The 14,128-nt window shown below is 36.6% G+C and overlaps 1 protein-coding gene and 1 pseudogene across 2 annotated transcripts in view; both read left to right on the forward strand.

Moving 5' to 3' along the window:
- Positions 1 to 14,128, forward strand: part of BMPR2 (bone morphogenetic protein receptor type 2) — a 152,635-nt gene that overhangs the window by 123,148 nt on the left and 15,359 nt on the right. For both annotated transcript variants that reach the window (XM_037153462.2, XM_037153461.2), the window contains 2 exons: positions 6,970 to 7,106; positions 12,847 to 13,019. In XM_037153462.2, the coding sequence (XP_037009357.2) occupies positions 6,970 to 7,106; positions 12,847 to 13,019 (310 nt within the window). The remainder of the gene's footprint in view (positions 1 to 6,969; positions 7,107 to 12,846; positions 13,020 to 14,128) is intronic.
- On the forward strand, positions 2,934 to 6,338 carry LOC119055278 (casein kinase II subunit alpha'-like; annotated as a pseudogene).

The following is a 14,128-nucleotide window of genomic DNA, read 5'->3' on the forward strand; positions in this document are numbered from 1 at the left end:
TTAAAGAAATCTAGTAAGATACTCCATGATAATTCTTTCATGATAATGTTGTCATTAACATTCATCTTTGTGTTTCCAGTGCCTAATAGAAGTTAGCTCTAAACAAGCATCTATGGAACAATTAGATTTAGAACCATGAAAATTTAGTAGAAATTTAATAATTCTTAATGTTATTCAAATCAGAAAACAAGATTTTTTCATCAATTTCATTTAGCAAGTTTTCTCATTATCATTTAGACCTGATTAAGACAAATAAGTAAAATTGTGACCTTTAACTTATTTACTAAACCAGCATTTCGAGGGAAAAAAACTAATCACACTTGAAAGGTATTATGTGGGTTGTGTATATGTGTCAAGACTGATAAGATAAACTAGTAACTAAGAGTTCACAGATGGTGTGGGTTGAGGTTTTATCATATGAAATTTCATGAAAGTGATATACTAACTGGCAAGATTAAATCCTTTAGTTTTTTTCTCTCAAGTTTAATGTTGACAGTTATTGATCAAAAATAAGTATCTGTTTAAATGTTTACAGTATGTAAAAGTATCACTTATATTTATAGATAGTGCAATATTTCAAAATAGTTTGGGTTGCTGCACAGATTACAGAATTAATCTTTGTAAATCTTAATACTGGTGGAGGACAAGTATTTATATGTTCTTTTGAATATTCAAATTGAAACATAAAACTTAAGTTACAGGTTTCATACTATATTTTCTTTCTCAGTCATTAACTTTTGTATTATCTCCTTGTGAGTAACAAGGGCAGACATTGCCATATTGCTGAGGTGATAACTGAAACATAGAAGAGTTAAAAATTACTTTTCTGAGGTAGAGAGGAAACCAAGATTAGAACCTAAGTGCTTATCATGTAATTGTTCCTTGTAATTTATCCTGTCATTTTAATAGAGTGGCGGAAAAGGTAAGGTAAAGAAATATCTCTATTTTTCCTGAGTTTTTTGCCAAAATATTTACTAGACTATTGGTTTTCTAAGTGTTGGTCCCAGAGGTCTTCTCTGTGGCTCATATGTTATTAAGTTTAATTTGATCACATTTTATAAAAATGATAAGCCTCTCATTATAAGCCCCTGATTGTGCTTGTTGGTGATCAGTAGGATTATTAAACAATGGTGGAATAGTTAATAATACTTAAAAATCCTTGATGTAGATATTGCTTGCTAAGAGGAAATTCTTTAAAAAATCAGTATATTGACTTCTCTGTTAAATGGCCATTATCATTAAAATTTTTGTGACATTTGATATAATCTGGTAGTATTATAATAACAAAAATGATGTGATTAGATGTGATGACCATAAAACCCTCCAAGTTATGTTTGATTCTATAGACATCTTTGTTGCACTAGATCTAGACATCTCATATTCATCGCTCTTAATTCCTGTGTGGGATAAAAGATCAAGCATATTTTTAAGTATTAAGTGTACAAGGTCTATCCAGAGGGTATCCAGCTATGGAATATGGAAAATAGAGACATTTATTAAAGAAGCTAAAAGATACCAGAAACACTGTACATAGGAGAATAACACCTTAGATGCTTTCAAAGTAGGCACCTGGGACCTTACACAGTTCTCCCATTTGCTATCAGCTGCCCCGTCATGTTTTCTTGAATCTCAATGATGGCCTGATATCTCTTCCCTTTCAAAGGTGATTTTAATTTTGGGAAAAGCCAGAAGTCACAGGGCACCAAATCTGGACTTTAGGGCAAATGAGTCACCTGGGTGATTTGATGTTTCACCAAAAAACTCTGCATGAGACATGATACATGAGCAGGCATGTTGTTGTAATGAAGCTGCCAATCACCAGTTGCCTATAGTTGCAGCCTTCTGAACCACCTGAACAGTTTCTGCAGAGGAATCTTCAAGCTTAACACAAAATTTGATGCAAATTCGTTTCTCTACCAGTCATCTTGAATGTAATGACCACACAGTACACACATTGACACAACAGTGTCTACTGCCTCCACTAACTAGTACAGTGAAGTTGTCATTGTTAATGAATGCACATTCCAGTGCACTCTCTTTGGCTGCCAGTTGACATCAGTGTCTCATAAACCATTTTCATTATATTAACAGTGGTTGGGCTTCCAGTCAAGATAGTGGCATAGGCAGACATGGCTTGCCTCTTTGCACAACCACATCAAAATCACAACTAAAATATAGAACAACCATCACTTATAACCATCAGAAATTGAGTTGAATGGAAGTCTGACAACTATGGAATCAAAGAAACCATATCCATTGAGATTAGTAGGAGGGGTGCAGTTGTGGAACAGGCTGGTCTCTCACCCATGTGTGGTGGATAAAAATTCAGGAGGGATATCTCATGAGCAAGGGTCCTAACCCCACATCAGGCCATAAGCCCAGGGTTCCAGTGCCAGTAAGATAAGTCCCCACAGTGCCAGTAAGATAAGTCCCCGCAGCTTCTGGTTTCAAAAACCAGTGAGAATTGAGTCAGTGGAAGAAACTTCTTGAGCCCAAATCAGTTCCTCTTAAAGAACCCACACATGGACTCACCTACTCAGGAACGTACTCTCTCTGACCTCCAGCACCAGGGCGGCAGCTTGAAGGGCACTAGTGGCATACTGAGAAAGGCTGAAGTGTCTGGCATCAGGGTGACAAGAGGCCATTGTCCCTTTTCTGAGCCCCTGTGCCCCCTACAGAGCCACAGAGACAGCAAACTGGTGCCATATCTGAGACTCCATCAACCATCAACCTGGCTAACATTGACCTGCCTGGAGATTCCATCCCACCCAATTTGTGGACCCACCCAAGCTGCTTTTCCAAGCTGCTTTTCCATTTGAATAAATCTTTTTTTAATTTTTGTTTATCTTGGGAAGGGAAGGGAAGGGAAGGGAAGGGAAGGGAAGGGGAGAAATATCAATGTATGGTTGCTTCTGGTGCATCTCCTGCTGGGAACTGGCCTGCAACCCAGGCATGTGCCCTGATGGAGAATCGAACCTCGCTGTTTTGGTTCACAAGCCCATGCTTAATCCACTGAGCTACACCAGCCAGGGCTTGAATAAGTAATCTTGACTCCTGCTTTACAACTTCCTAAATCCTATCAGACAAGCCACAGCTGGCCTCAGTGAGCTCTAGATTGGGCACTAACAGTGGCCAGATTAGTTTCATAGCTTGGCTTTGCCTGGGAAACTCCAAGCCTAGCATGAGTAGCAACCTTCTCAGATTGCTTTAGAGCTCAGGAAGGGTGGTCCTGGGCAAAACATAGGTGGGGGCTGACCTTAGCCTGCACCACACAGGAAACCCCAGAGCTTGCACACCCATGGACAACTACAGACCACATCAGAGAACCACCACCTTGCCCTTGCACAGCTGATTCTCCACAGAGGACCAAGATTGGTGGTCATTAGCCAATCCTTGCAACAGACTGGCTTGGGTAAATCCCAGCTACAAGAGGAGGGTGGACTCAGCCCACACAAAGAGTGTACCTTGAATATCCAGCTTGAGTGATAGGGGAGGTTGTGCCACTGGACCCTACAGGACACCTACTACATTAGACCACTCTACCAAAACACGGAGTCAAAGCAGCTCTATCTAATACATAGAAGCAAACACAGGAAGGCTGCCAAAACAAGGAGACAAAGAAACATGGTCCAAGTGAAAGAACAGTTCAAAACTCCAGAAAAAAGAGCTAAACAAAATGGAAATAAGCAATCTATCAGATACAGAGTTTGAAACACTGGTTATAAGGATGCTCAAGGAACTTAGTAAGGACCTCAACAGCATAAAAAAGATCCTGTCAGAAACAAAGGATTCACTTATTGAAATCTACAGGGAAACAACAGTAGAATTGTTAAAAAACAATCTACAGGAAACAACAGTAGAATGGATGAAGCCGTGAATCAAATCAATGATATGGAACATAAGGAAGTTAAAAACAATTAATTAAAAAAAGAAGAAACGAAAACAAAAAAATGAAGGGAGTATAAGCAACCTCTGGGACAACTTCAAGAGGTCCAACATTTGCATCATTGCCAGAAGGAGAAGAGAAAAAGCAAGAAATTGGAAATCTGTTTGAAAAAATAATGAAAGAAAACTTCCCTAGTTTGGTGAAGGAAATACACATGCAAGACCAGGAAGCACAGAGTCCCAATCAAGTTGGACGCAAAAAGGCCCACTCCAAGACACATCATAATTAAAATGCCAAGGGTTAAAGACAAAGAGAGGATCTTACAAGAAGCAAGAGAAAAGCAGAAAGTTACCTATAAAGGAGTTCCCATAAGGCTGTCAGCTGATTTCTCAAAAGAAACTCTACAGGCAAGAAGGGGCTGGAAGGAAGTATTCAAAGTCATGAAAGGCAAGGACCTACATCCAGGATTACTCTATCCAAGCAAACCTATCATTTAGAATGGAAGGTCAGTCCTGGCTGGTGTGGCTCAGTGGATTGAGTCCTGGCCTGTGAACCGAAAGTTCACCAGTTGGATTCCTGGTCAGGGCACATGCCTGGGTTGTGGGACCAGGTCCTCAGTTGGGGGCATGTGAGAGACAACCATGTATCTCTTACACATTGCTGTTTCTCTCCCTTTCTACCTTTCTCTAAAAGGAAATAAAATCTTAAAAAAAAAATTAGAATGGAAGGGCAGATAAAGTGTTTCCCAGACAAATTAAAGCCAAAGGAATTAATCATCACCAAGCCATTATTACATGAAATGTTAAAGGGCATTATTTAAGAAAAAGAAGTGGATCAAAACTATAAACATTTATGACAACAGCCCAGCCAGTGGCCTCAGCTGCCACTACCACCTGACTCCTCCTCCTCCTCCTCCTCCTCCTCTGGCTCCCAGCGGTGCCCCTGGTTTTGCCTGCCTTGTCCAGCCCAGCTGCAGATAGCAGAGCCTTGGTCTACACCAAGGTGAACAGCTGAGGAGCCACTAGTACTGGGACTATGAGGCTCACGTCCTGAGCTGGGTTAATCAAAATGATTACCAACTGGTTCAAAAAGTTGGTTGGGGAAAGTGTAGCGAAGTATTTGAAACCATTAACATCACCAACAATGAGAGAGTGGTTGTAAAAATTCTCAAGCCAGTGAAGAAAAAGAAAATAAAACTAGAGGTTAAGGTTCTGTAGAACCTTTATGCTGGAACAAATATCATTAAACTGATTGACACTGTGAAGGAAACTGTGTCAAAGATAATAGCTTTGGTATTTGAATATATCAATAATTCAGATTTTAAGCAACTTGACCAGATCCTGATGGACTTTGATATTCGATTTTGTATGTACAGATTATTTAAAGCTCTAGATTACTGCCATAGCAAGGGAATCATGCACAGGGATGTGAAACCTCAGAATGTCATGATAGATCACCAACAGAAAAAGCTGCGTTTGGGGTCTTTCAGAGTTCACCTATCCTGCTCAAGAGTACAGTGTTCTTGTGGCCTCCAGGTACTTCAAGGGACCAAGCTCCTTGTGGACTACCAGGTGTATGATTGTAGCTTGGACGTGTGGAGTTTGGTCTGTATGTTAGCGAGCATGATCTTTCAAAAGGGATCCCTCTTTGACAGGACAACTACAACCAGCTTGTTCACATTGCAAAGGTTCTGGGTACAGATGAGCTGTATGGGTAACTGAAGAAGTATCACCTAGACCTAGATCTGCACTTCCAATGAATATCCTGGGACAACATTCACAGAAACGCTGGAAGAATTTTATCTATAGTGAGAACAGGTATCTTATCAGCCCCAAGGCCCTAGATCTTCTGGACAAACTTTTGAGATACAGCCACTGACAGATACTGACTGCCAAAAAGGCCTTGGAGCACCCATAGCTCTACTCTGTGGTGAAGGAGCAGACCCAGCACTGTGTGGATAATGCTGTACTTTCCAGTGGTCTCATGGCGGCCCAGTGAAGACTGGAAAGTGACAGGTAGTACAGTATTGATGCTTGACAATGAAACCAACCAACCAAACACACATCTTGAAGGAAAACTGCAGTGTCATAAAAAGAAATTCTAGCCCTGGGTAGTGGTTCAGTGGATTGACTGCTGGCCTGCGAAACAAGGTATTCATTTGGGAGCAAACCATAGCAGTCACTCTCAAGAGTCACCTTTGATGTCAGCAGACATCCCTTTAAATCTTCTGATGCCATGAAGAGGTCCATCTGTCTCATCAAAAGTTAGATGCTAAGTGTATAACTTGGAGCTCACCGTAACCTTTGTTATTTTCCCTAACCATAAAATTTTGTTGCTAAATAAATAAATAAGTAAAATGACAACAAACTCACAGCTATCAACAACTGAATTGGAAAAATAAAAACAAAAGCAAAAACAGACTAAGCAAACAACCAGATCAGGAACAGAATCATAGGTATGGGGATCATTTGGAGGGCTATCAGCTGGGAGGGGGAAGGGGGAAAAACAGGGCAGTGGTTCAGGGATCAAGAAGCATAATTGGTAGGAACAAAATAAATAGGGGGATGTTAAGAATAGTATAGGAAAGGGACAAGCCAAATAACTTTTAACATGCCTGACCCATGGACATGAGCTAAGGGTAGGGCATTGCTGGAGGGAAGGTAGGTACTGGGTAGAGGGGGGAAGGGAAAAAATTGGGACAACTGTAACAGCATAATCAATAAAATATACTTAATAAAAAAATGGCTGGAATTTGTCTGGACAGACTATATGTATAAAATATTTTCCCTTCAAATTTAGTAATGCTGGAAACCACATAAAAATAGCTTTTCATCATTAAAACTATTTAATTTGTCAAAAAATAATTTATCAAACAAAGACTATTCTAAGTAAAACATCTATTACTAATGCATTATACCCATAAAGGGGTCTCTTTAGGATTTCTAAATATGCCTATGTTAAAGGGTTAAAAAAAAGATTGTGAAACAGTTTCTTTCCTTGGGTAGTATCAGAAATACTCCCATTATTCTATCATTTTATAATAATTGGAAATTTTACCTCATCCTTTAAAAAAAAATTTACAGGTGAATCTGTACCAGAATACCAGATGGCTTTTCAGACAGAAGTTGGAAACCATCCCACATTTGAAGATATGCAGGTTCTGGTGTCTAGGGAAAAACAGAGACCTAAGTTCCCAGAAGCTTGGAAAGAAAACAGCCTGGTAAGAAGAAACTAAATTATTAAAAAGACAACTTATGATTGAGTGTGTTTTAGTGTTATTTGAAGCAAAAGTACTATTAATAATATTAATAGTTTTTAGAGTTGTCTAATGTATAAATTCAATTACTTGATTTTAGTTTTAAAATTTTTCAGTATAAAAAAAGTCCCCCTTTTTAAGGTTTTCAATTGAAAAAGCCCCACTTTTCAATTTCAGGTTTTTCCAAGTATAAAATTGTGTGAACTAATTATTATGTGTGAAGTTTGTCAGATTAGATAAAAAGTGGAATAATTAACAAGTTAATATTTTAAAGGTTATTGAAATTCTATCATACTCTCTTGAGTGTGGTACCAAAAATGTTAACTCGTGAAGACTTACATATCCAGTGTCTATTAGAAATTTAAGCTACACCAAAAAGAAAACGAGGTATAACCTATAAAATCTGAATGTTAAAAATGCAATTCACAACACTGAAATATCTTCAAAGGCACCCATCATTTCACTAAATTGTTGCTACAACACTAAAAACATCTTATAAATATTTACATACACACATACCCACACTCATATATGATTTTTATTTATTGGTTGATTTTAGAGAGAGAGAGAGAGAAACAGTTAGACATTGATTTGTTGTTCCATTCATTTATACATTTATTGGTTGATTCTTGAATGTGCCTTGACCAGGGATGGAACCTGCAATCTTGGCATGTCAAGATGATGCACTACAACCGAGCTATCCAGCCAGGACAGTATATCTCATATAAATTGGTTTTTTTTTTTTTTTACAAAACTAGGATTATCTCATTATCTACTGTCATTTGTGAAGCTTTATTTTTTTATTATGGACAATTTTTCATATGTATACATATAAATGTTTCTCTTTCTCTCTATTTAGTCACTATTCCATTGTATAATTACCCCTTATTGATGGCAGTACCCTGTATTTCATACTTTAAACAGTTTTTTAAAAGAATTAAAGTTATACCTATGTATTATAAACAAAACCCAATTAAATAGAAGATCATAAAAAAGGAACTGGAAAAGACTACCTGCCTCTACCACCACTCTTTATAAATAACTCCTGTTAACATTGTTCTGCAGTTTTTGTTGCGTATTTAATTTTCTCTTCTAGAAGTTACCTTTATAACTTAAAGTGCTTATCTATTCTTACTTCTTATCTTTCACTTACTCTTTCCTCATTTTGTAATATATCTGTTTATTAAATAAATTTTTTATTTGTCTACAGATTTTAAAATTTAAATAAAATAAAACATTAGAATTTTGCAGGATTATGATTATGTAAACATGCACTGCAGAACACAGTATTGTGCTTAGACTCATAGAAAAGGAAATAGAAATACTATGTTAGTTAGTGTAAACCCCTGCTTCTTAAGGAAAAGTGTTTCAAAAGTCACCATTCACTGGATACTCTTTGATTTTTCTTTATCATCTTTTTTTTTCTTTTTTTCCTTAGAAGTTCTACTAAGAAGCAACATTTAAAAAAATTTCATGTCGTTCCCTTTCTTGTAAATCACTTTTTCTTTGAGGTAGTTCCTCTTTAAGTAATGTACGTTAGATATGTGCATGGGTAGTAAATATTATGAATCCTTGCATGTTCAAAAATGTTTCTAACTTGCCCTCGCATGTAAGTAATAATTTGGCTAGGTAATCTTTTCAAGATCAAAAAAATTTTTCTCACAACTTCGCAGCCACTACTCAATTGTGATCTAGCATTCCAATTGTTATTGAGAATTCCAGGCCCAACCAGTTTTCATTCTGTTGCTTTTTGTTTTATTATCTTGTTTTCATTTCTCCGTAAGCTTTTAAGCATTTTACTCTATCGTTGGAATTGTGAAATTCCACCTGATTGTATGTAGGCATGGATCTTTTCACACCTTTTGCTTTGTACTAGACAGGTTTTCAGTTTGAAAATTCAGAAGTTTCTTCATTTCAGAGGAATTTTCTTGTATCATTTTATTTTATTATGTTTTATTTTATTTATTGTATTTTATTTTGAGTACTTTTTATTTTTATTGTTGTTCAAGCACTATTTTCTGCCTTTTCCTCTCACCCCTCTCCACCACCCCAGCCTTCCCCACCTCTTGCTCATTTCTACCCCCCTTGTTATTGTCCAACTATAAAGGACTTTATAGTTGTTCTATTATATTTTATTTTAAAAATTATTTCCTCTCTTGTATTTCTTTCTTCTCAAATTTCCATTAGACAACTATTGGACCACCTGACACTTCAGGTCTCAGGTTTTTTTTCTTGTATTTTTCAGTATTTTGTTGTACATTGTTTAAGATTTACTTAGCTTTACCTTTCAAATTACTCATTTAGTTTCACCTTTATCATTCTATTTGTTATCTGTTCACTAAAATTTTGATTTCCATAGTCATACTAATAATTTCTAGAATTTTTTATTGATTGCTTTTTCCAGAGGAATCTTTTCTTTTTAGATTTTTATTTTTACTTTTTGTTTATTTTTATTGTATTTTTTCCATTGCTATTTATCCCCCTATATCCTTTTCCACCTCTACCCACTTCCTTTTCCAGTCACCACATTGTCATCTGTATCCATGAGTTCTTTGTCTTTTTCGCTCCATCCCTCTACCCTCCCAGAGCAATTAGTTCTTGTTTTAAGACTGTAATAGGAATTTGATTAACTCTAAGGGTGTAAAGTTGAATTTTTGAAACTTTATACAATTTTCTTGATTTATAGTTAACAAGAATGAGGAAAATTTCATTAAGCAACTTAAATCTTTATACTCTAGATTTTCACATTTTAATTTTAGGTTGTCTTGGTAGGATTAGAATATTTTCATTCTGTATCATGACTTATGTGGAGTGGTGGCATGCCAGAGAGAGGTTAAAGAGATATTCTATATTTCCATACAGATGTATTTAGATTGACTATTTTCTCCATTGGTCATCTTTGTCAGTCAGTATATTACCTTCAAGGAAGGCTTCTACTTCAAATGCAATTGAAATCTGCTTCAAGTATGAGGCAGTTGAAGACCTGTTGCCAAGCACATATTCTCAATATTGCCCCCAAACTGCAGTCCCTGCTATGGGAAGTAGGGTGATCTTTAAGAGGTCCCTAGCAGCAGGTGAGAGGCTGAATCCTTTATGAGGATTCATTAGATGTGCCAGGCTCACAGTGCAGCATTCAAGCAAAAAAAAAAAATCTCTTTTTGAAATTTTATCTAGTAAAATACAACTCATCTTCCTTAAACTATTTATTTCACCAGATAAATTGAACTCATCATTTTGAAGTCTCTCTTGTCAACCTTACCATTGTGGGATATGCATCATATGCATCTTTACTTGAAAACTATTTACTCCAGATTTAGACTAGGTTACTAAGTAAGGGATAAAATAATGCTTGGTTCACTTAGAACGAATCCATTTAGCTTTAATGTGATGCAGTCCATACATAGGACAGATAAGCTGTGCTATGTATGGATATATACATAGCACAGCTTATCTGTCCTATGTATGTATCCATACATAGGACAGTCCATAGTGACAGTCCAATACTAGAGTCAGAGAGCGAGTGCATAGTTTATAAAAAGAGAGAAATTCCCCTGTGCCTAAGACACTTTTGCTAAATAGTGTCATTGAAATAAAAAAATACATTTATAGTAACAAAACTCAGAATCTTCCAAATATTATTGAATGTAAAAAACTAGTTTAGCCCTGGCTGGCGTAGCTCAGTGGATTGAGCGCGGGCCTGTGAACCAGAGTATCGCGGTTCGATTCCCAGTCAGGGCACATGCCTGGGTTGCAGGTCAGTTCCCGGCAGGGGACGCATGAGAGGCAACCACACATTGATATTTCTCTCCCACTCTTTCTCCTTCCCTTCCCCTCTCTCAAAAAATAAATAAAGAAAATATTTTTTTAAAAAACTAGTTTAAAAGCATAGATCAGTCAGTAAATGGGGAAAGAATAGTTTTCTGATGAAAATGAAAGTATAGAAAATACTTTCTGAGAAAACTATATGAAAATGTTAACCATAGTTACCTTTGAATGTTGGGTTTATGAAAAACTTTTTGTATACTTTAAGAATTTATAGTAAAAGTGTACTGTTGTAACAATCACACGTACAGTTTAAGGCTTTTTTAGTGTTAAAATACTTTAAATTAGAACAACAAAAAATTATAGGCCCTAGTTTTTTTAAATAGTTTTTTTCTCATATGTAAAACATTCAGGTATAGTTTCTTCAACTACATCACCATTTTTCATATTTTTCACCTTTTTTCCAAATTCTTATCCTTTCTTAATCTGTCTTGAATACTGGCTTGTTCTCTTTCCCTTTCTAAAATCACTTGTCCAGTTTCTCTTTATCCCTTAACCTTAGTTCTGCATAACCTCTTTTGTGCAACAGTTTTAATATATTGTTGCACAAAAGTTTGGAACTCTTGCACAGTTGGTTTTTTTACTCTAGTCTTTTTCTTTCTCTATCCATTAAACCCAGTCTTCTGAAATATACTGTATATTCCAGAAACTACCAGTTCTTCTTTCATATTTATTTCAGTTTTTCCATTTTCTCTCAACAAAATCTGCAAATTTTTGATGTGATCTAGAATTCAGAATTTTTTTCTCACACATTAAGAAATACAGTGATCCCTCACCTTTCACGGGATTTACATTCCAGAGACCCCCGTGATAGGTGAAAGTCCACAAAGTATCAGCATTATATTTATTTTATTATTTATATATATTTTAAGGCTTTATAAACCCTTCCCACACTCCTGTAAACCTTTCCCATTCTCTTATTAACACTTCATATGCTCTTGAACACTTTCTACACTCTTAAACCTACGTAATTTTAACAACATACAAAATTCTATATGGGTACTCACTAATGAAGTATTGTGGGAACCCGCAGTAAGTGAACTGCAATATAGCGTGGGACGACTGTATACATGTTCACATCATGACATGATGTGACATGGTATTGTAAGCTAATCTTACAATAGTAAGAGTAAGATAGTAAGATAGATAGAAGCTAATCTTACTATCTACTCTATATCCTGGTATTTTCTGTTTTCTAGTCTAGAGTGTTTTAGTTTGGGGATTCAGTAGTCATTTATTTTAAATCTTGTCCCGACCCAGTAATCTGATTTTGTGACCCACCCATGAATCCCAACTTGCATTTTTCTGTCATTAGGTAGAACAGATTTTTAAAGTTTCTTGTTTTCTTTTTTTTTTTGCCTTTCTTCATCAGTGTTAATGATACCCCCTTAATCTTGTTTACCCAAATGTTCAATATCATTTATATGTTTCCAATATAGAGTTCCCTGTCAAAGTACTTATCCAATTTTACCTCAGTATTTGCCTTAATAACAGCCTTGGCCATGTGGCTAGGTTGGAGCATTATTCTGTGCACCAGAAGGTTGCCTATTCAATTCCTGGTTGCAGATTGATTCCCAACGGGGGTGTGTTCAAATCATATGTATGTCTCTCTCTCTCTCTTTCTGTCTCCCTCCCTCCCTTTGTAAAAAATCAATGGAAACATGTTCTCAGGTGAGGAGTTCGATTGAAGCTTCCTTCCTTCCTTGCTACTTACTATTTGAGAAATGTGACCCTTTACAAATCTCTGAAGTCAAAAAGATTTTATCAGAGCTATGTAAAATATTTGTTAAAGAAAATTGATATTTCTTCTACCTCGTGTCACTAAGAAACTCGATACTTTCTCTCTTTTAAGATACAGTGTTTGACATGCGCTTTATTACAGGCAGTGAGATCACTCAAGGAGACAATAGAAGACTGTTGGGACCAGGATGCAGAGGCTCGGCTTACTGCACAGTGTGCTGAGGAGAGGATGGCCGAACTTATGATGATATGGGAAAGAAACAAATCAGTGAGCCCAACAGTCAATCCAATGTCTACTGCTATGCAGAATGAGCGGTAAGAACCAAGGGGATTTGGTATCCATTAGTCAGTACTGAGAAACTGAGGTGAAATAGAGAACAAGAATTAAATTCTCTTAAACCAGGCCAGTAATGCAGTGATGAACTCATCCAATCTAAAGTTGTACTTTTTCTTTCAATATTCCTGTTCTGTTACTGAAGATTTTCGTTTGATATAAATGCAAAATGGAATCTGTGGAGTTTTAATATCTAAAGGTATAGTGAAAGAGGTTAGTTTTTCTCTTTTAATGCTCCAACTTCCCTACAGTAATAAAGGTTTTCAAAGTTACAATGTATATAAGCACTCTCTCTATATATATTGTCATATTTATCCTTTGTTGTTATTATTCCTCCTTCCTTTGCTATTTTGTTTGTTTGTTTGTTTAAAGGAAATGGAACTATTACCTTGCCTATGTATCTAACCTGTTTCACTGGAGACTCTTGTTTCTAGACTTCTTATCAAATACTCTTTCCTAGAGAATATACTACTACTGCTTTTACATGAGAGCAATTCATAAGATCTTTCCATCCCATAAGGAGCATTATTTTATGAGACTTTTTTGTTAGAACTATGAATTTTGGTACTAAATAAAAGGACTTGTTTTTTAAAATATTTTATTTATTTTTAGAGAGAGGGGGAGTGACCAAACCTGTAACCCAGGCTTGTGCCCTGACCGGGAATCAAACCAGTGACCTTTTACTTAGCAGAAACATGCCCACCCAACTGAGCCACGCTGGTCAGGGTTAAGAGGACTTTTTTTTTAAACATTTTTTTATTGTTAAAATACAGTTTTCTGCTTTTTCCCCCTACCTCTTCCCATCATCCCAGGCCTCCCCACATGCCACCCCCTTCTCCAAACCCCTGTTATTGTCCATGTGTCCTTCATAACAGCTCCTGCAAACCCCTCACCCCTTTCTCCCCTGATCCCCTCCCCTCTCCCCCCGGTCACTGTGAGCCAGTTCTCAACTTCAATGTCTTTGGTTGTATTTTGTGTCCTTATTCATTTTGTTGATTAAGTTCCTGTTAAAGGTGAGATCATATGGCATTTGTCTTTCACTGCCTGGCTTATTTCACTTAGCATATATGCTTTCCAGTTCCATCCCTGC

The sequence above is a fragment of the Artibeus jamaicensis genome, unplaced genomic scaffold (assembly GCF_021234435.1).
Source record: "Artibeus jamaicensis isolate MK-2021 breed Jamaican fruit bat unplaced genomic scaffold, CSHL_Jam_final contig_391, whole genome shotgun sequence".
Classification (NCBI taxonomy): domain Eukaryota; kingdom Metazoa; phylum Chordata; class Mammalia; order Chiroptera; family Phyllostomidae; genus Artibeus; species Artibeus jamaicensis.